General features: G+C 47.4%; 1 protein-coding gene across 3 annotated transcripts in view; it reads right to left on the reverse strand.

The window, feature by feature from the left end:
* Positions 1 to 21284, reverse strand: part of LOC106596771 (receptor-type tyrosine-protein phosphatase mu) — a 548750-nt gene that overhangs the window by 31642 nt on the left and 495824 nt on the right. For all 3 annotated transcript variants that reach the window (XM_045714448.1, XM_045714447.1, XM_045714446.1), the window contains 4 exons: positions 19797 to 19946; positions 17358 to 17531; positions 15691 to 15822; positions 9419 to 9544 (listed from right to left, as the gene is read on the reverse strand). In XM_045714448.1, coding sequence (XP_045570404.1) covers positions 9419 to 9544; positions 15691 to 15822; positions 17358 to 17531; positions 19797 to 19946 — 582 coding nt within the window. The remainder of the gene's footprint in view (positions 1 to 9418; positions 9545 to 15690; positions 15823 to 17357; positions 17532 to 19796; positions 19947 to 21284) is intronic.

Consider the following 21284-nt stretch of genomic DNA (forward strand, 5'->3'; position numbering starts at 1 on the left):
GGTAGTTAGGGTCAGGTGTGTCCAGGTAAGGTAGTTAGGGTCAGGTAGGTAGTTGGGGTCAGGTAAGGTAGTTGGGGTCAGGTGTGTCAGGTAAGGTAGTTAGGGTCAGGTGTGTCAGGTAAGGTAGTTAGGGTCAGGTAGGTAGTTGGGGTCAGGTAAGGTAGTTAGGGTCAGGTGTGTCAGGTAAGGTAGTTGGGGTCAGGTGTGTCGGTGGTAGTTAGGGTCAGGTAAGGTAGTTAGGGTCAGGTGTGTCAGGTAAGGTAGTTAGGGTGTCAGGTAAGGTAGTTAGGGTCAGGTGGGTCAGGTGGTTGGGGTCAGGTAAGGTAGTTGGGTCAGGTGTGTCCAGGTAAGGTAGTTAGGGTCAGGTGTGTCAGGTAAGGTAGTTGGGGTCAGGTAAGGTGGTTGGGTCAGGTGTCAGGTAAGGTAGTTAGGGTCAGGTGTGTCAGGTAAGGTAGTTAGGTGTCAGGTAAGGTGGTTAGGGTCAGGTAAGGTAGTTGGGGTCAGGTGTGTCAGGTAAGGTAGTTAGGGTCAGGTAGGTAGTTAGGGTCAGGTGTGTCAGGTAAGGTAGTTAGGGTCAGGTAAGGTAGTTAGGGTCGGTGTGTCAGGTAAGGTAGTTAGGGTCAGGTGTGTCCAGGTAAGGTAGTTGGGTTTCAGGTAAGGTAGTTGGGTCAGGTAAGGTAGTTGGGTCAGGTGTGTCAGGTGTGTTGGGTCCGGTAAGGTAGTTAGGGTCAGGTGTGTCAGGTAAGGTAGTTAGGGTCAGGTGTGTCCAGGTAAGGTAGTTAGGGTCAGGTAAGGTGGTTAGGGTCAGGTGGTCAGGTAAGGTAGTTGGGGTCAGGTGTGTCAGGTAAGGTAGTTGGGTCAGGTGTGTCAGGTAAGGTAGTTAGGGTCGGTGTGTCAGGTAAGGTAGTTAGTCCAGGTAAGGTAGTTAGGGTCAGGTAAGGTAGTTAGGATCGGTGTGTCAGGTAAGGTAGTTAGGGTCCGGTGTGTCAGGTAAGGTAGTTAGGGGTCAGGTAAGGTAGTTAGGGTCGGTGTGTCAGGTAAGGTAGTTAGGGTCAGGTGTGTCAGGTAAGGTAGTTAGGGTCAGGTAAGGTAGTTGGGGTCCGTGTGTCAGGTAAGGTAGTTGGGGTCAGGTGTGTCCAGGTAAGGTAGTTAGGGTCAGGTGGTCGGGTTGTGTAGGTTCAGGTAGTTGGTGGGTCGGTAAGGTAGTTAGGGTCAGGTGTGTCAGGTAAGGTAGTTGGGTCAGGTAAGGTAGTTAGGTTCGGGTGTCAGGTAAGGTAGTTAGGGTCAGGTGTGTCAGGTAAGGTAGTTAGGGTCAGGTAAGGTAGTTAGGGTCAGGTGTGTCAGGTAAGGTAGTTGGGGTCAGGTAAGGTAGTTAGGGTCAGGTGTGTCAGGTAAGGTAGTTAGGGTCAGGTGTGTCAGGTAAGGTAGTTGGGGTCAGGTAAGGTAGTTAGGGTCAGGTGTGTCAGGTAAGGTAGGTTGGGTCAGGTACGGTAGTTAGGGTCAGGTGTGGTAGTTAGGGTCAGGTGTGTCAGGTAAGGTAGTTAGGGTCAGGTGTGTCAGGTAAGGTAGTTAGGGTCAGGTAAGGTAGTTAGGGTCAGGTAAGGTAGTTAGGGTCAGGTGTGTCAGGTAAGGTAGTTAGGGTCAGGTAAGGTAGTTAGGGTCAGGTGTGTCAGGTAAGGTAGTTAGGGTCAGGTAAGGTAGTTGGGTCAGGTAAGGTAGTTAGGTTCAGGTGTGTCAGGTAAGGTAGTTAGGGTCAGGTGTGTCAGGTAAGGTAGTTAGGGTCAGGTGTGTCAGGTAAGGTAGTTAGGGTCAGGTGTGTCAGGTAAGGTAGTTAGGGTCAGGTGTGTCAGGTAAGGTAGTTAGGGTCAGGTAAGGTAGTTATGGTCAGGTGTGTCCAGGTAAGGTAGTTAGGGTCAGGTGTGTCCAGGTAAGGTAGTTAGGGTCAGGTGGTCAGGTAAGGTAGTTAGGGTCAGGTGTGTCAGGTAAGGTAGTTGGGATCAGGTGTGTCAGGTAAGGTAGTTGGGGTCTGTAGGTGTTGGTCCGGTAAGGTAGTTGGGGTCAGGTAAGGTAGTTAGGGTCAGGTGTGTCAGGTAAGGTAGTTAGGGTCAGGTGTGTCCAGGTCAGGTAGTTGGGGTCAGGTGTGTCAGGTAAGATAGTTAGGGTCAGGTAAGGTAGTTGGGGTCAGGTAAGGTAGTTGGGATCAGGTGTGTCAGGTAAGGTAGTTAGGGTCAGGTGTGTCAGGTAAGGTAGTTAGGGTCAGGTAAGGTAGTTAGGGTCAGGTAAGGTAGATAGGGTCAGGTGTGTCAGGTAAGGTAGTTAGGGTCAGGTAAGGTAGTTAGGGTCAGGTGTGTCAGGTAAGGTAGTTAGGGTCAGGTGTGTCAGGTAAGGTAGTTAGGGTCAGGTAAGGTAGTTAGGATCAGGTGTGTCCGGTAAGGTAGTTAGGGTCAGGTGTGTCAGGTAAGGTAGTTAGGGTCAGGTAAGGTAGTTAGGGTCAGGTGTGTCAGGTAAGGTAGTTAGGGTCAGGTGTGTCAGGTAAGGTAGTTAGGGTCAGGTAAGGTCGTTAGGGTCAGGTAAGGTTGTTAGGGTCAGGTGTGTCAGGTAAGGTAGTTAGGTTCAGGTAAGATAGTTAGGGTCAGGTAAGGTAGTTAGGGTCAGGTGTGTCAGGTAAGGTAGTTAGTTTCAGGTGTGTCAGGTAAGGTAGTTAGGTTTAGGTGTGTCAGGTAAGGTAGTTAGGGTCAGGTAAGGTTGTTAGGGTCAGGTGTGTCAGGTAAGGTAGTTAGGTTCAGGTAAGGTAGTTAGGGTCAGGTAAGGTAGTTAGGGTCAGGTGTGTCAGGTAAGGTAGTTAGGGTCAGGTGTGTCAGGTAAGGTAGTTAGGGTCAGGTAAGGTTGTTAGGGTCAGGTAAGGTAGTTAGGGTCAGGTGTGTCAGGTAAGATAGTTAGGGTCAGGTGTGTCAGGTAAGGTAGTTAGGGTCAGGTGTGTCAGGTAAGGTAGTTAGGGTCAGGTAAGGTAGTTAGGGTCAGGTGTGTCAGGTAAGGTAGTTAGTTTCAGGTAAGGTGGTTAGGGTCAGGTGTGTCAGGTAAGGTAGTTAGGGTCAGGTAAGGTAGTTAGGGTCAGGTAAGGTGGTTAGGGTCAGGTGTGTCAGGTAAGGTAGTTAGGTTCAGGTGTGTCAGGTAAGGTAGTTAGGGTCAGGTAAGGTAGTTAGGGTCAGGTGTGTCAGGTAAGGTAGTTAGGGTCAGGTGTGTCAGGTAAGGTAGTTAGGGTCAGGTGTGTCAGGTAAGGTAGTTAGGGTCAGGTAAGGTAGTTAGGGTCAGGTGTGTCAGGTAAGGTAGTTAGGGTCAGGTGTGTCAGGTAAGGTAGTTAGGTTCAGGTAAGGTAGTTAGGGTCAGGTGTGTCAGGTAAGGTAGTTAGGGTCAGGTGTGTCAGGTAAGGTAGTTAGGGTCAGGTAAGGTAGTTAGGGTCAGGTGTGTCAGGTAAGGTAGTTAGGGTCAGGTGTGTCAGGTAAGGTAGTTAGGGTCAGGTAAGGTAGTTAGGGTCAGGTGTGTCAGGTAAGGTAGTTAGGGTCAGGTGTGTCAGGTAAGGTAGTTAGGGTCAGGTGTGTCAGGTAAGGTAGTTAGGGTCAGGTAAGGTAGTTAGGGTCAGGTGTGTCAGGTAAGGTAGTTAGGGTCAGGTGTGTCAGGTAAGGTAGTTAGGGTCAGGTAAGGTAGTTAGGGTCAGGTGTGTCAGGTAAGGTAGTTAGGGTCAGGTGTGTCAGGTAAGGTAGTTGGGGTCAGGTGTGTCAGGTAAGGTAGTTGGTGTCAGGTAAGGTAGTTAGGGTCAGGTGTGTCAGGTAAGGTAGTTAGGGTCAGGTGTGTCAGGTAGGTAGTTAGGGTCAGGTAAGGTAGTTAGGGTCAGGTGTGTCAGGTAAGGTAGTTAGGTTCAGGTAAGATAGTTAGGGTCAGGTAAGGTAGTTAGGGTCAGGTGTGTCAGGTAAGGTAGTTAGGTTCAGGTGTGTCAGGTAAGGTAGTTAGGTTTAGGTGTGTCAGGTAAGGTAGTTAGGGTCAGGTGTGTCAGGTAAGGTAGTTAGGGTCAGGTGTGTCAGGTAAGGTAGTTAGGGTCAGGTAAGGTCGTTAGGGTCAGGTAAGGTAGTTAGGGTCAGGTGTGTCAGGTAAGATAGTTAGGGTCAGGTAAGGTAGTTAGGGTCAGGTGTGTCAGGTAAGGTAGTTAGGGTCAGGTGTGTCAGGTAAGGTAGTTAGTGTCAGGTAAGGTAGTTAGGATCAGGTGTGTCAGGTAAGGTAGTTAGGGTCAGGTGTGTCAGGTAAGGTAGTTAGGATCAGGTGTGTCAGGTAAGGTAGTTAGGGTCAGGTAAGGTCGTTAGGGTCAGGTAAGGTAGTTAGGGTCAGGTGTGTCAGGTAAGATAGTTAGTGTCAGGTAAGGTAGTTAGGGTCAGGTGTGTCAGGTAAGGTAGTTAGGGTCAGGTGTGTCAGGTAAGGTAGTTAGTGTCAGGTAAGGTAGTTAGGGTCAGGTGTGTCAGGTAAGGTAGTTAGGGTCAGGTGTGTCAGGTAAGGTAGTTAGGGTCAGGTGTGTCAGGTAAGGTAGTTAGGGTCAGGTGTGTCAAGTAAGGTAGTTAGGGTCAGTTAAGGTAGTTAGGGTCAGGTAAGGTAGTTAGGGTCAGGTGTGTCAGGTAAGGTAGTTAGGGTCAGGTAAGATAGTTAGGGTCAGGTGTGTCAGGTAAGGTAGTTAGGATCAGGTGTGTCAGGTAAGGTAGTTAGGGTCAGGTGTGTCAGGTAAGGTAGTTAGGGTCAGGTGTGTCAGGTAAGGTAGTTAGGGTCAGGTGTGTCAGGTAAGGTAGTTAGGGTCAGGTGTGTCAGGTAAGGTAGTTAGGGTCAGGTAAGGTAGTTAGGGTCAGGTGTGTCAGGTAAGGTAGTTAGGGTCAGGTAAGGTAGTTAGGGTCAGGTTTGTCAGGTAAGGTAGTTAGGGTCAGGTGTGTCAGGTAAGGTGGTTAGGGTCAGGTAAGGTAGTTAGGGTCAGGTAAGGTAGTTAGGGTCAGGTGTGTCAGGTAAGGTAGTTAGGGTCAGGTAAGGTAGTTAGGGTCAGGTGGGTCAGGTAAGGTAGTTAGGGTCAGGTGTGTCAGGTAAGGTAGTTAGGGTCAGGTGTGTCAGGTAAGGTAGTTAGGGTCAGGTGTGTCAGGTAAGGTAGTTAGGGTCAGGTGTGTCAGGTAAGGTAGATAGGGTCAGGTAAGGTAGTTAGGGTCAGGTGTGTCAGGTAAGGTAGGTAGGGTCAGGTACGGTAGTTAGGGTCAGGTGTGGTAGTTAGGGTCAGGTGTGTCAGGTAAGGTAGTTAGGATCAGGTGTGTCAGGTAAGGTAGTTAGGGTCAGGTGTGTCAGGTAAGGTGGTTAGGGTCAGGTAAGGTAGTTAGGATCAGGTAAGGTAGTTAGAGTCAGGTGTGTCAGGTAAGGTAGTAATGGTCAGTTCAGGTAGTTAGGGTCAGGTGTGTCATGTAAGGTAGTTAGGGTCAGGAACGGTAGTTAGGATCAGGTAAGGTAGTTAGGTTCACGTGTGACAGGTAAGGTAGTTAGGGTCAGGTGTGACAGGTAAGGTAGTTAGGGTCAGGTGTGACAGGTAAGGTAGTTAGGATCAGGTGTGTCAGGTAAGGTAGTTAGGGTCAGGTGTGTCAGGTAAGGTAGTTAGGGTCAGGTAAGGTAGTTAGGGTCAGGTGTGTCAGGTAAGGTAGTTAGGGTCAGGTGTGTCAGGTAAGGTAGTTAGGGTAAGGTGTGTCAGGTAAGGTAGTTATGGTCATGTAAGGTAGTTAGGGTCAGGTAAGGTAGTTAGGGTCAGGTAAGGAAGTTAGAGTCAGGTGTGTCAGGTCAGGTAGTTAGGGTGAGGTGTGTCAGATAAGATAGTTAGGGTCAGGTAAGGTAGTTGGGGTCAGGTAAGGTAGTTGGGATCAGGTGTGTCAGGTAAGGTAGTTAGGGTCAGGTGTGTCAGGTAAGGTAGTTAGGGTCAGGTAAGGTAGTTAGGGTCAGGTGTGTCAGGTAAGGTAGTTAGGGTCAGGTAAGGTAGTTAGGGTCAGGTGTGTCAGGTAAGGTAGTTAGGGTCAGGTGTGTCAGGTAAGGTAGTTAGGGTCAGGTAAGGTAGTTAGGATCAGGTGTGTCGGGTAAGGTAGTTAGGGTCAGGTGTGTCAGGTAAGGTAGTTAGTGTCAGGTAAGGTAGTTAGGATCAGGTGTGTCAGGTAAGGTAGTTAGGGTCAGGTGTGTCAGGTAAGGTAGTTAGGGTCAGGTGTGTCAGGTAAGGTAGTTAGGGTCAGGTGTGTCAGGTAAGGTGGTTAGGGTCAGGTAAGGTAGTTAGGGTCAGGTAAGGTAGTTAGGGTCAGGTGTGTCAGGTAAGGTAGTTAGGGTCAGGTGTGTCAGGTAAGGTAGTTAGGATCAGGTGTGTCAGGTAAGGTAGTTAGGGTCAGGTGTGTCAGGTAAGGTAGTTAGGGTCAGGTGTGTCAGGTAAGGTAGTTAGGGTCAGGTGTGTCAGGTAAGGTAGTTAGGGTCAGGTGTGTCAGGTAAGGTGGTTAGGGTCAGGTAAGGTAGTTAGGGTCAGGTGCGTCAGGTAAGGTAGTTAGGGTCAGGTAAGGTAGTTAGGGTCAGGTGGGTCAGGTAAGGTAGTTAGGATCAGGTGTGTCAGGTAAGGTAGTTAGGGTCAGGTGTGTCAGGTAAGGTAGTTAGGGTCAGGTGTGTCAGGTAAGGTAGTTAGGATCAGGTGTGTCAGGTAAGGTAGTTAGGGTCAGGTGTGTCAGGTAAGGTAGTTAGAGACAGGTAAGGTAGTTAGGGTCAGGTGGGTCAGGTAAGGTAGTTAGGGTCAGGTAAGGTAGTTAGGGTCAGGTTTGTCAGGTAAGGTAGTTAGGGTCAGGTGTGTCAGGTAAGGTGGTTAGGGTCAGGTAAGGTAGTTAGGGTCAGGTGTGTCAGGTAAGGTAGTTAGGGTCAGGTAAGGTAGTTAGGGTCAGGTGTGTCAGGTAAGGTAGTTAGGATCAGGTGTGTCAGGTAAGGTAGTTAGGGTCAGGTGTGTCAGGTAAGGTAGTTAGGGTCAGGTGTGTCAGGTAAGGTAGTTAGGATCAGGTGTGTCAGGTAAGGTAGTTAGAGTCAGGTAAGGTAGTTAGGGTCAGGTGGGTCAGGTAAGGTAGTTAGGGTCAGGTAAGGTAGTTAGGGTCAGGTTTGTCAGGTAAGGTAGTTAGGGTCAGGTGTGTCAGGTAAGGTGGTTAGGGTCAGGTAAGGTAGTTAGGGTCAGGTAAGGTAGTTAGGGTCAGGTGTGTCAGGTAAGGTAGTTAGGGTCAGGTAAGGTAGTTAGGGTCAGGTGTGTCAGGTAAGGTAGTTAGGGTCAGGTAAGGTAGTTAGGGTCAGGTGTGTCAGGTAAGGTAGTTAGGATCAGGTGTGTCAGGTAAGGTAGTTAGGGTCAGGTGTGTCAGGTAAGGTAGTTAGGGTCAGGTGTGTCAGGTAAGGTAGTTAGGGTCAGGTAAGGTAGTTAGGGTCAGGTGTGTCAGGTAAGGTAGTTAGGGTCAGGTAAGGTAGTTAGGGTCAGGTTTGTCAGGTAAGGTAGTTAGGGTCAGGTGTGTCAGGTAAGGTGGTTAGGGTCAGGTAAGGTAGTTAGGGTCAGGTAAGGTAGTTAGGGTCAGGTGTGTCAGGTAAGGTAGTTAGGGTCAGGTAAGGTAGTTAGGGTCAGGTGTGTCAGGTAAGGTAGTTAGGGTCAGGTGTGTCAGGTAAGGTAGTTAGGGTCAGGTAAGATAGTTAGGGTCAGGTGTGTCAGGTAAGGTAGTTAGGGTCAGGTGTGTCAGGTAAGGTAGTTAGGGTCAGGTGTGTCAGGTAAGGTAGTTAGGGTCAGGTAAGGTAGTTAGGGTCAGGTAAGGTAGTTAGGGTCAGGTTTGTCAGGTAAGGTAGTTAGGGTCAGGTGTGTCAGGTAAGGTAGTTAGGGTCAGGTAAGGTAGTTAGGGTCAGGTTTGTCAGGTAAGGTAGTTAGGGTCAGGTGTGTCAGGTAAGGTAGTTAGGGTCAGGTAAGGTAGTTAGGGTCAGGTAAGGTAGTTAGGGTCAGGTAATGTAGTTAGGGTCAGGTGTGACAGGTAAGGTAGTTAGGGTCAGGTAAGGTAGTTAGGGTCAGGTGTGTCAGGTAAGGTAGTTAGGGTCAGGTGTGTCAGGTAAGGTAGTTAGGGTCAGGTGTGTCAGGTAAGGTAGTTAGAGACAGGTACGGTAGTTAGGGTCAGGTGGGTCAGGTAAGGTAGTTTGGGTCAGGTAAGGTTGTTAGGGTCAGGTTTGTCAGGTAAGGTAGTTAGGGTCAGGTGTGTCAGGTAAGGTGGTTAGGGTCAGGTAAGGTAGTTAGGGTCAGGTAAGGTAGTTAGGGTCAGGTGTGTCAGGTAAGGTAGTTAGGGTCAGGTAAGGTAGTTAGGGTCAGGTGGGTCAGGTAAGGTAGTTAGGGTCAGGTGTGTCAGGTAAGGTAGTTAGGGTCAGGTAAGGTAGTTAGGGTCACGGTGTCGTAAGGTAGTTAGGGTCAGGTGTGTCAGGTAAGGTAGTTAGGGTCAGGTGTGTCAGGTAAGGTAGTTAGGGTCAGGTAAGGTAGTTAGGGTCAGGTGGGTCAGGTAAGGTAGTTAGGGTCAGGTAAGGTAGTTAGGGTCAGGTTTGTCAGGTAAGGTAGTTAGGGTCAGGTGTGTCAGGTAAGGTGGTTAGGGTCAGGTAAGGTAGTTAGGGTCAGGTAAGGTAGTTAGGGTCAGGTGTGTCAGGTAAGGTTGTTAGGGTCAGGTAAGGTAGTTAGGGTCAGGTGTGTCAGGTAAGGTAGTTATGGTCAGGTAAGGTAGTTAGGGTCAGGTAAGGTAGTTAGAGTCAGGTAAGGTAGTTAGGATCAGGTGTGACAGGTAAGGTAGTTAGGGTCAGGTAAGGTAGTTAGGGTCAGGTGTGTCAGGTAAGGTAGTTAGGGTCAGGTGTGTCAGGTAAGGTAGTTAGGGTCAGGTGTGTCAGGTAAGGTAGTTAGGGTCAGGTGTGTCAGGTAAGGTAGTTAGGGTCAGGTAAGGTAGTTAGGGTCAGGTTTGTCAGGTAAGGTAGTTAGGGTCAGGTGTGTCAGGTAAGGTAGTTAGGGTCAGGTAAGGTAGTTAGGGTCAGGTTTGTCAGGTAAGGTAGTTAGGGTCAGGTGTGTCAGGTAAGATAGTTAAACGTAGTTAGGGAAAGGTAAGATAGTTAGGGTCAGGTGATACAGCTACCGTAAGTTAGTTAGTGTCAGTTAAGATAGTTAGGGTCAGGTGTGTCAGGTACTGTAAGGTAGTTAGGGTCAGGTAAGTGTCAGGTAAGGTAGTTAGTAGTTAATTGTCCCATGGTGTGTGTGTGTGTGTGTGTGTGTGTGTGTGTGTGTGTGTGTGTGTGTGTGTGTGTGTGTGTGTGTGTGTGTGTGTGTGTGTGTGTGTGTGTGTGTGCGTACTCGTGCTGCGTTGTAAATCCTGAATATTCTACTGATGATGTCTTCCTCCAGGTCAGCTGATACAAACTCCACCTGGATTGGCCCCTGGCGATGCACCCCGTTCTCAGGCCAGTACTGAGGACATAGCTAACACACACACACACACACACACACACACACACACACACACACACACACACACACACACACACACACACACACACACACACACACACACACACACACACACACACACACACACACACACAAAGGACAGGGAGAGAAAAATATCAACAAATCAACAAATCAACATAATGACTGTGAGTAATAACTCTCACAAATGAGCAGGATTTCCCAGATCTCGGAGCAACGTGAGGTTGCTAGGCAACAGCACAAGAGAGGCTGTCGTCTTCTCTGTGACATTTTGAAAAAATAAAAAATAAAAATAAAAAAATAAATAGTTCCGGTCAGGTTCAGAAGAAAGCTCTCGCTCACGTGAAACGGTAGTTCAACTGAAGCTTACTGCAGACAATGCTGAGACCATCGTTCCAAACCATATAGAATTGAACCGATAAAGCCCAACTAAAGCAATCCAAGGTAGTTGCATTTAAAAAAAAAAATGTTTTATTGATTGATGCTTTGTGCAGTGTTATATAAAACAAAAACCTTGGTCTGCTAATATCTTTCATACTTCCCTTCTGTATTTTCATTCTATATTTTATTCTCTCCTGTCACCCTTTCATGTCCCAGCTATGAGTCTTCTCAACAACAAAAAAAATCCATCTTTCTTTCTATTCAAACCTCCAGGAAAACCAGAGTTTCTCTTTTTTTTGTTGTAAGAGAATACATGATCAAAAGATGTTCAGGAAGAGAATGGAAGCGATCTGAATGTGATACAGAATGTGGATGATCAATTCTTTGCTTTGACAGTTTAGTTTTCAACTGTTAGAGTAGTGAACCCATGAGACGGGGCTCATTCAGTAGGAGCAGGAAATACCTAATGTTCATTTACCTCCCTCTGGACAGACTGACGAGGTAGAAACAATACAACATGCACCTGTATACTGTATGGGATATTACTTAGACAACATGCACACACAGCAGAACAGTTTACGAAGTGAAATGCAGTGATGCACACACACACACACACACACACACACACACACACACACACACACACACACACACACACACACACACACACACACACACACACACACACACACACACACACACACACACACACACACACACGCAATACATAATGCAGGCATACACACATATGCGCACACACACACACACACACACACACACACACACACACACACACACACACACACACACACACACACGCAATGCATAATGCAGGCATACACACATACGCGCGCACACACACACACACACACACACACACACACACACACGCAATGCATAATGCAGGCATACACACATACGCGCACACACACACACACACACACACACACACACACACACACACACACACACACACACACACACACACACACACACACACACACACGCACACAAAGAGATTTCAGAAATACAGGTGGAAGAAAACCTCCTATCTCTGCCTCCTCTGAGAGCCAATCAGAAACCTCCTATCTCTGCCTCCTCTGAGAGCCAATCAGAATTTGACAAATTCAACCGCCGAAAAACAAAGATGCTGATGGAGAAAAAGTAACTCTCTAATCTCTAACTCCCTTCCTCCCTCAGCCCTCACTTTCTCTCCCCCCCCCTGCCCTCTAGCTCTTCCCCCTTTCTCTCCCCCCTTCCTCCCTCAGCCCTCACTTTCTCTCCCCCCCCTTCCTCCCTCAGCCCTCACTTTCTCTCCCCCCCTTCCTCCCTCAGCCCTCACTTTCTCACCCCCCCCCCAACGCTCCACCTGAGCTACAGTGAGAATATTGAATGAAAGGCCCTGCCAGCCAGTCTGTGTGTCAGCCAGTCAGCTAGTCAGTCAGTCACACAGGGATTGCGGGGAGAGAGCAGCGAGAGCAGCCCAGTCAGAGGCTTTTGATCCTTGGGTGTGATGACAGGGCCTGGGGCCTGGAGCTCCCAGAGAGAGCATCCAAAGATCGATCGCCCGACTGACATCTATAACCCTGTCCCATCTATAACCCTGTCCCATCTATTACCCTGTCCCATCTATAACCCTGTCCCATCTATAACCCTGTCCCATCTATAACCCTGTCCCATCTATAACCCTGTCCCATCTATTACCCTGTCCCATCTACAACCCTGTCCCATCTATAACCATGTCCTGTCCCATCTATAACCCTGTCCCATATATAACCCTGTCCCATCTATAACCCTGTCCCATATACCTCCCTGTCCCATCTATAACCCTGTCCCATCTACACCCCTGTCCCATCTAGACCCCTGTCCCATCTATAACCCTGTCCCATCTATAACCCTGTCCCATCTATAACCCTGTCCCATCTATAACCCTGTCCCATCTATAACCCTGTCCCATCTATAACCCTGTCCCATCTATAACCCTGTCCCATATATAACCCTGTCCCATCTATAACCCTGTCCCATCTATAACCCTGTCCCATCTATAACCCTGTCCCATCTATAACCCTGTCCCATCTATAACCCTGTCCCATCTATAACCCTGTCCCATCTATAACCCTGTCCCATCTATAACCCTGTCCCATCTATAACCCTGTCCCATCTATAACCCTGTCCCATCTATAACCCTGTCCCATCTATAACCCTGTCCCATCTATAACCCTGTCCCATCTATAACCCTGTCCCATCTATAACCCTGTCCCATCTATAACCCTGTCCCATCTATAACCCTGTCCCATCTATAACCCTGTCCCATCTATAACCCTGTCCCATCTATAACCCTGTCCTATCTATAACCCTGTCCCATCTATAACCCTGTCCCATCTATAACCCTGTCCCATATATAACCCTGTCCTATCTATCTCCCTGTCCCATCTATAACCCTGTCCTATCTATAACCCTGTCCTGTCCCATCTATAACCCTGTCCTATCTAACCCCCTGTCCCATCTATAACCCTGTCCCATCTATAACCCTGTCCCATCTATAACCCTGTCCCATCTATAACCCTGTCCCATCTACAACCCTGTCCCATCTATAACCCTGTCCTGTCCCATCTATAACCCTGTCCCATCTATAACCCTGTCCTATCTATCTCCCTGTCCCATCTATAACCCTGTCCCATCTATAACCCTGTCCCATCTATAACCCTGTCCCATCTATTACCCTGTCCTATCTATAACCCTGTCCTGTCCCATCTATAACCCTGTCCCATCTATAACCCTGTCCCATCTATACCCCTGTCCCATCTATAACCCTGTCCCATCTATAACCCTGTCCCATCTATAACCCTGTCCCATCTATAACCCTGCCCATCTATAACCCTGTCCCATCTATTACCCTGTCTTGTCCCATCTATAACCCTGTCCCATCTATAACCCTGTCCCATCTATAACCTTGTCCCATCTATAACCCTGTCCCATCTATTACCCTGTCTTGTCCCATCTATAACCCTGTCCCATCTATAACCCTGTCCCATCTATAACCCTGTCCCATCTATTACCCTGTCTCATCTATAACCCTGTCCCATCTATTACCCTGTCCCATCTATAACCCTGTCCCATCTACCTCCCTGTCCCATCTCTAACCCTGTCCCATCTATAACCCTGTCCCATCTATAACCCTGTCCTATCTATAACCCTGTCCCATCTATAACCCTGTCCCATCTATAACCCTGTCCCATCTATAACCCTGTCCCATCTATAACCCTGTCCCATCTATTACCCTGTCCCATCTACAACCCTGTCCCATCTATTACCCTGTCTTGTCCCATCTATAACCCTGTCCCATCTATTACCCTGTCCCATCTATAACCCTGTCCCATCTATAACCCTGTCCCATCTATAACCCTGTCCCATCTACACCCCTGTCCCATCTAGACCCCTGTCCCATCTATAACCCTGTCCCATCTATAACCCTGTCCCATATACCTCCCTGTCCCATCTATAACCCTGTCCCATCTATAACCCTGTCCCATCTATAACCCTGTCCCATCTATAACCCTGTCCTATCGATAACCCTGTCCCATCTATTACCCTGTCCCATCTACCTCCCTGTCCCATCTATAACCCTGTCCCATCTATAACCCTGTCCCATCTATAACCCTGTCCCATCTATAACCCTGTCCCATCTATAACCCTGTCCCATCTATAACCCTGTCCTATCGATAACCCTATCTTTCTGACTGATGTTGTGGATGTACAGAGATCCATCTATAACCTTGTCCTATCTTTCTATCTACAGTGGCTTGCGAAAGTATTCACCCCCTTTGGCATTTTTCCTATTTTGTTGCCTTACAACCTGGAATTAAAAAAGATTTTTGGGGGATTTGTATCATTTGATTTACACAACATGCCTACCACTTTGAAGTTGCAAAATATTTTATTGAGAAACAAACAAGAAATAACACAGAAAACAGAAAACTTGAGCGTGCATAACTATTCACCCCCCCAAAGTCAATACTTTGTAGAGCCACCTTTCGCAGCAATTACAGCTGCAAGTCTCTTGGGGTATGCCTCTATAAGCTTGGCACATCTAGCCACTGGGATTTTTGCCCATTCTTCAAGGCAAAACTGCTCAGCTCCTTCAAGTTGGATGGGTTCCACTAGTGTACAGCAATCTTTAAGTCATACCACAGATTCTCAATTGGATTGAGGCCTGGGCCATTTCAAGACATTTAAATGTTTCCCTTAAACCACTCGAGTGTTTCTTTAGCAGTATGCTTAGGGTCATTGTCCTGCTGGAAGGTGAACCTCCGTCCCAGTCTCAAATCTCTGGAAGACTGAAACAGGTTTCCCTCCAGAATTTCCCTGTATTTAGCGCCATCCATCATTCCTTCAATTCTGACCAGTTTTCCAGTCCCTGCTGATGAAAAACAGCCCCACAGCAGGATGCCGCCACCACCATGCTTCACTGTGGGGATGGTGTTTCTTTAAGCAATGACTTTTTCTGGCCACTCTTCCGTAAAGCCTAGCTCTGTGGAGTGCACGGTTTAAAGTGGTCCTATGGACAGATACTTCAATCTCCGCTGTGGAGCTTTGCAGCTCCTTCAGGGTCATCTTTGGTCTCTTTGTTGCCTCTCTGATTAATGACCCATCTCTAATCTTTGCCTGATCCGTGAGATTTGGTGGGCGGCCCTCTCTTGGCAGGTTTGTTGTGGTGCCATATTCTTTCAATTTTTTAATAATGAATTTAATGGTGCTCTGTGGGATGTTCAAAGCTTCTGATATTTTTTTTATAATCCAACCCTGATCTGTACTTCTCCACAACTTTGTTCCTGACCTATTTGGAGAGCTCTTTGGTCTTCATAGTGCTGCTTGCTTGGTGGAGCCCCTTGCTTAGTGGTGTTGCAGACACTGGGACCTTTCAGAACATGTATATATACTGTATACTGAGATCATGTGACACTTAGATTGCACACAGGTGGATTTAATTTAACTAATTCTGTGACTTCTGAAGGTAATTGGTTGCACCAGATCTTATTTAGGGGGTGAATACACTTCACCAATTTGGACTATTTTGTGTATGGTCCATTAAATGAAATCCAAATAAAAATCTATTTAAAATGACAGGTTATAATGCAACAAAATAGGAAAAAACACCAAGAGGGATGAATACTTTTGCAAGGCGCTGTATCTGTCTATCCTATCTACAGCCCTCCACTGTAGAGCTACACTATGCTCCTTCTCTTGTCATGTCCTACCTCACTCCACATCTATCTCTGGTGCCTGATATCATTCTCTATTTAACAAGAGAATGAATGTCTCTGTCCTTGTGTATGTGTGTGTGTGTGTGTGTGTGTGTGTGTGTGTGTGTGTGTGTGTGTGTGTGTGTGTGTGTGTGTGTGTGTGTGTGTGTGTGTGTGTGTGTGTGTGTGTGTCGGACATTATGAGTCCTTGTGTAGACACACAAAGCTATTCTTTTATTTTTCTCTTAGCTGGACTCTTACATACAAGGTTCTATTCATGGGAGAAAAAAAAACTACTTCAGATGCTGTCTATTTCACAGTCCATTTTCAGATTATATACTAACTCCCATAGAATTGTGTGCATGTGTACATGTGGGCAAATGCATTTGTGTGTGTGTGTGTGTGTGTGTGTGTGTGTGTGTGTGTGTGTGTGTGTGTGTGTGTGTGTGTGTGTGTGTGTGTGTGTGTGTGTGTGTGTGTGTGTGTGTGTGTGTGTGTGTGTGTGTGTGTTTGCACCTGTGCTGGGTCGACATCATTGAGCATCACTATGGAGGTACAGTGGTAGTCCAACACCAGCCTCCAGAAATCCTTCACTGTGTTGGGCAGAGGATGCTGGGTAACGATGAATGCTGACGGCTGTTTATAACTCTACATGAGGGAGGGAGGGAGGGAGGGAGGGAGGGAAGGAGAGGGAGGGAGGGAGGTAGAGAGGAAGAGGGAGAGAGGGAGGGAGGAAGAGGGAGGGAGGAAGAAGGAGGAAGATAGAGAGAGAAAGAGGTAGGGGGAGGGGGAGGGAGAGGGAGATAGAGAAAGAAAGAGGTAGGGGGAGGGGGAGGGAGGGGGAGAGAGTGAGAGAAAGATATAGGGGGAGGGGGAGGGAGATAGAGATTTTAATTAAACTCCTAACAACTATTTCCATTGACTACAGGTTTTTCTCCATTTCTAGATATTGAGAGGATAGCCTGGACCCAGATCTGATTTTATGTTGTCTTGATAATTCCTATGGTCATGGCAACACAGCACAAACAGATCTGGGAACAGACTACTGAGACTTCAGTCCTTACGTCCATGAATGCAGCGTTGAACGTGTGTGTTTGCAGTGTGTGTGTGTGTGTGTGTGTGTGTGTGTCTGTTAGTGTGTGTGTTAGTGTGTGTGTGTGTGTGTGTGTGTGTTTGCAATGTGTGTGTGTTAGTGTGTGTCTCTGTGTGTGTGTTAGTGTGTGTGTGTTTGCAATATGTGTGTGTTAGAGTGTGTGTGTTAGTGTGTGTGCGTGTGTGTTAGCGTGTGTATGTGTATGCAATGTGTGTGTGTGTATGTTTATGCAGTGTGTATGTATGCAGTGTATGTGTGTGTATGCAGTGTGTGTGTTTATGCAGTGTGCGTGTATGCAGTGTGTGTGTGTGTGTGTGTGTGTGTGTGTGTGTGTGTGTATGCAGTGTGTGTGTGTGCATGCAGTGTGTGTGTGTATGCAGTGTGTGTATGCAGTGTGTGTGCGTGTTTATGCAGTGTGTGTATGCAGTGTGTGTGTGTGTGTGTGTGTGTGTGTGTGTGTGTGTGTGTGTGTGTGTGTGTGTGTTTGCAATGTGTGTGTGTTAGTGTGTGTCTCTGTGTGTGTGTTAGTGTGTGTGTGTTTGCAATATGTGTGTGTTAGAGTGTGTGTGTTAGTGTGTGTGTGTGTGTGCATGCAGTGTGTGTGTGTATGCAGTGTGTGTATGCAGTGTGTGTGCGTGTTTATGCAGTGTGTGTATGCGGTGTGTGTGTGTGTGTGTGTCTGTTAGTGTGTGTGTTAGTGTGTGTGTGTGTGTGTGTTTGCAATGTGTGTGTGTTAGTGTGTGTCTCTGTGTGTGTGTTAGTGTGTGTGTGTTTGCAATATGTGTGTGTTAGAGTGTGTGTGTTAGTGTGTGTGCGTGTGTGTTAGCGTGTGTATGTGTATGCAATGTGTGTGTGTGTATGTTTATGCAGTGTGTATGTATGCAGTGTATGTGTGTGTATGCAGTGTGTGTGTTTATGCAGTGTGTGTGTATGCAGTGTGTGTGTGTGTGTGTGTATGCAGTGTGTGTGTGTGTATGCAGTGTGTGTATGCAGTGTGTGTGCGTGTTTATGCAGTGTGTGTGTATGCAGTGTGTGTGTGTGTGTGTGTGTGTGTGTGTGTGTGTGTGTGTGTGTGTGTGTGTTGACATACGTCCATAAGAGCAGCGTTGATGTAGTTGGAGCTCTCTCCATCGATGGTGATGAGGAAGGGCAGACAGCGGTCAGGAGGAAGGACGTCCATACAGCGGTTCTTCTCATGGTTCCTGGGGAGCAGGGCGATACTACAGTCCTCCACACGCAACGTAGGAGTCACCATGTTCAGAGTCTGGAGAGAGAGACACTAGAGGTTACAGTGGGTTACAGGGGGTTACATGGCAATCTAGTGGGTTACAGTGGGTTACAGAGGGTTAAGGGCGATACAGTGGGTTACAGTGGGTTACAGTGGGTTACAGGGGGTTACATGGCAATATAGTGGGTTAGAGTAGGTTACATGGGGTTAAAAGGCAATACAGTGGGTTACAGAGTGATACGGTGGGTTACAGTGGGTTACAGGGCAATACAGTGGGTTACAGTGGGTTACAGGGCAATACAGTGGGTTACAGTATGTTACAGTGGGTTACAGGGCAATACAGTGGGTTACAGTGGGTTACAGGGCAATACAGTGGGTTACAGTAGGCACTGTGGGTTACAAGGTGATACAGTAGGTTACAGTAGGTTACAGTGGGTTACAGTAGGTTACAGTGGGTTACAGTGGGTTACAGGGCAATACAGTGGGTTACAGGGCAATGCAGTGGGTTACAGTAGGTTACAGTGGATTAAAGGGCAATGCAGTGAATTACAGTGGGTTACAGGTTGATACAGTGGGTTACAGTGGATTACAGGGTGATACAGTGGGTTACAGTAGGTTACAGTGGATTAAAGGGCAATGCAGTGGATTACAGTGGGTTACAGGTTGATACAGTGGGTTACAGTGGATTACAGGGTGATACAGTGGGTTACAGTAGGATACAGTGGGTTACAGTGGGTTACAGGGCAATACAGTGGGTTACAGGGCAATACAGTGGGATACAGTAGGTTACAGTGGGTTACAGTGGGTTACAGTGGGTTACAGGGCGATACAGTGGGTTACAGGGAGATACAGTGGGTTACAGTAGGATACAGTGGGTTACAGTGGGTTACAGGGCAATACAGTGGGTTACAGGGCAATACAGTGGGTTACAGTAGGTTACAGTGGGTTACAGTGTGTTACAGTGGGTTACAGGGCGATACAGTGGGTTACAGGGCATTACAGTGGGTTACAGGGCAATACAGTGGGTTACAGTGGGTTACATGGTGATACAATGGGTTACAGTGGGTTGCAGGGCGATACAGTGGGTTACAGTAGGTTACAGTGGGTTACAGGGCGTTACAGTGGGTTACAGGGCGTTACAGTGGGTTACAGTGGGTTACAGTGGGTTACAGTGGGTTACAGTGGGTTACAGGGCGTTACAGTGGGTTACAGGGCGTTACAGGGCGTTACAGTGGGTTACAGTGGGTTACAGTAGGTTACAGTGGGTTACAGTGCGTTATAGTGGGTTACAGTGGGTTACAGTGGGTTGCAGTGGGTTACAGTGGGTTACATGGTGTTACAGTGGGTTACAGTGGGTTACAGTGGGTTACAGTGGGTTACAGTGGGTTACAGTGGGTTACAGTATGTTACAGTGGGTTACAGTGGGTTACAGTGGGTTACATGGTGATACAGTGGGTTATAGTGGGTTACAGTGGGTTATAGTGGGTTACAGTGGGTTATAGTGGGTTACAGTGGGTTACAGGGCGTTATAGTGGGTTACAGTGGGTTACAGTGGGTTACAGTGGGTTACAGTGGTTTACAGTGGGTTACATGGTGATACAGTGGGTTATAGTGGGTTACAGTGGGTTACAGTAGGTTACAGTGGGTTACAGGGCGTTATAGTGGGTTATAGTGGGTTACAGTGGGTTACAGGGCGTTACAGTGGGTTACAGTGGGTTACAGGGCATTACAGTGGGTTACAGTAGGTTACAGTGGGTTACAGGGCGTTATAGTGGGTTATAGTGGGTTACAGTGGGTTACAGTGGGTTACAGTGGGTTACAGTGGGTTACAGGGCGTTACAGTGGGTTACAGTGGGTTACAGAGGGTTACAGTGGGTTACAGGGAAATACAGTGTGTGACAGTGCGTTATAGTGGGTTACAGTGGGTTACAGTGGGTTACAGTGGGTTACAGAGGGTTACAGTGGGTTACAGTGGTTACAGGGCGTTACAGTGGGTTACAGTGGGTTACAGTGGGACATTCTACAGTCCTCCACATGCAACGTAGGAGTCACCATGTTTAGAGTCTGGAGAGAGAGACAGAGATACTAGGGGTTAGAGGGTCACATGGTCTTAAAAGGATGGCCCAATAGCCACCAAACAGTTTCTATAAGGGATGGTTCAACAGTCCTCTGTGTTTGTTGGGAAAGAGCCACTGATTGGAAAGCCCTTACCTTCATTGCAGATGTGGTTTGCTTCTGTAAAATGTATCTGTCTACTCCTCACCCTGAATGAGGAAGGACCCCTATGGACAAGAATCTCACCCTGAACTCCTCTTTAATCTGGGAGGAGTTGGTCTGGGGGTCCAATCGGTTCATGTCATAGTAGACCGAGCGAAGCTGATTGGCTGGGATGGTGGTGTCACCACAAAGACACGCCTCCAAGATGGCGTCGTGGATAAAGACATACTGCTCCTGGGAAAATAAAGATCAAGATTTTAGTTTGTAAGAAGATTTTATGAAAAAGGTCAGAAATAGTTGATGAGTATTATGGGGTGACTACACACACACACACACACACACACACACACACACACACACACACACACACACACACACACACACACACACACACACACACACACACACACACACACACACACACACACACACACACACACACACACACACACATATACACACACACACACACACACAGAGGTGATGAAGGGTGTGTCAAATACAGTTCAGCGGTCCTCATCTGGTTCATCTTCCCTGACTGACTGGTTTTACTACAGTATGATGTTGTGTCTGGTTCAACACCAAGGCCTCATCATTCCCCCGACTGGTTGTTGCTGCGTTTCATCTATGACATCAACATTTACCAGCATCATATCCTATAGAATATTAGTATATTTTGTCACATGAGCCGAATACAACGGGTGTAGACTTTTCAGTGAAATGCTCGCTTTACGAGCAACTTTCCCTCCCCCAAAAAATTTGGGAGAAATTTCAGGTTTGCTGAGAACAAACTTGAACATTCTGTGTAACATCAAACGCGTTTACTGTGAACACTGAGACTGTACCCGCTTTAAGTTACATTTGTTAAACTGAATTTTATCCCTTTCTTTTTCTCCCCAATTCCGTGGTATCCAATTGGTAGTTACAGTCTTGTCTCATCGCTGCAACTCCCCTATGGTACTCGGGAGAGGCGAAGGTCGAGAGCAGTGCGTCCTCCGAAACACAACCCAACCAAGCCGCGCTGCTTCTTGACAAAATGCCCACTTAACCCGGAAGCCAGCCTGAACCAACGTGTCGGAGGAAACGCCATGCACCAGCTACGCACGCAGCTTAGAGGGAACATGACTTACGAGCCTTTAACTAACGATGAAGAGTCAATTAAATTATAATACAAAAGAAAATAGTAACACAAGGAATAAAATACACAATTGTGGAGCTATATACAAGGAGTACCAGATCAATGTGGAACTATATACAAGGAGAACCAGATCAATGTGGAGCTATATACAGGGAGTACCAGATCAATGTGGAGCTATATACAGGGAGTACCAGATCAATGTGGAGCTATATACAGGGAGTACCAGATCAATGTGGAGCTATATACAGGAAGTACCAGATCAATGTGGAGCTATATACAGGAAGTACCAGATCAATGTGGAGCTATATACAGGAAGTACCAGATCAATGTGGAGCTATATACAGGGAGTACCAGATCAATGTGGAGCTATATACAGGGAGTACCAGATCAATGTGGAGCTATATACAGGGAGTACCAGATCAATGTGGAGCTAT

This window comes from Salmo salar, chromosome ssa03 (assembly GCF_905237065.1).
Source record: "Salmo salar chromosome ssa03, Ssal_v3.1, whole genome shotgun sequence".
NCBI classification, from domain to species: Eukaryota; Metazoa; Chordata; class Actinopteri; order Salmoniformes; family Salmonidae; genus Salmo; species Salmo salar.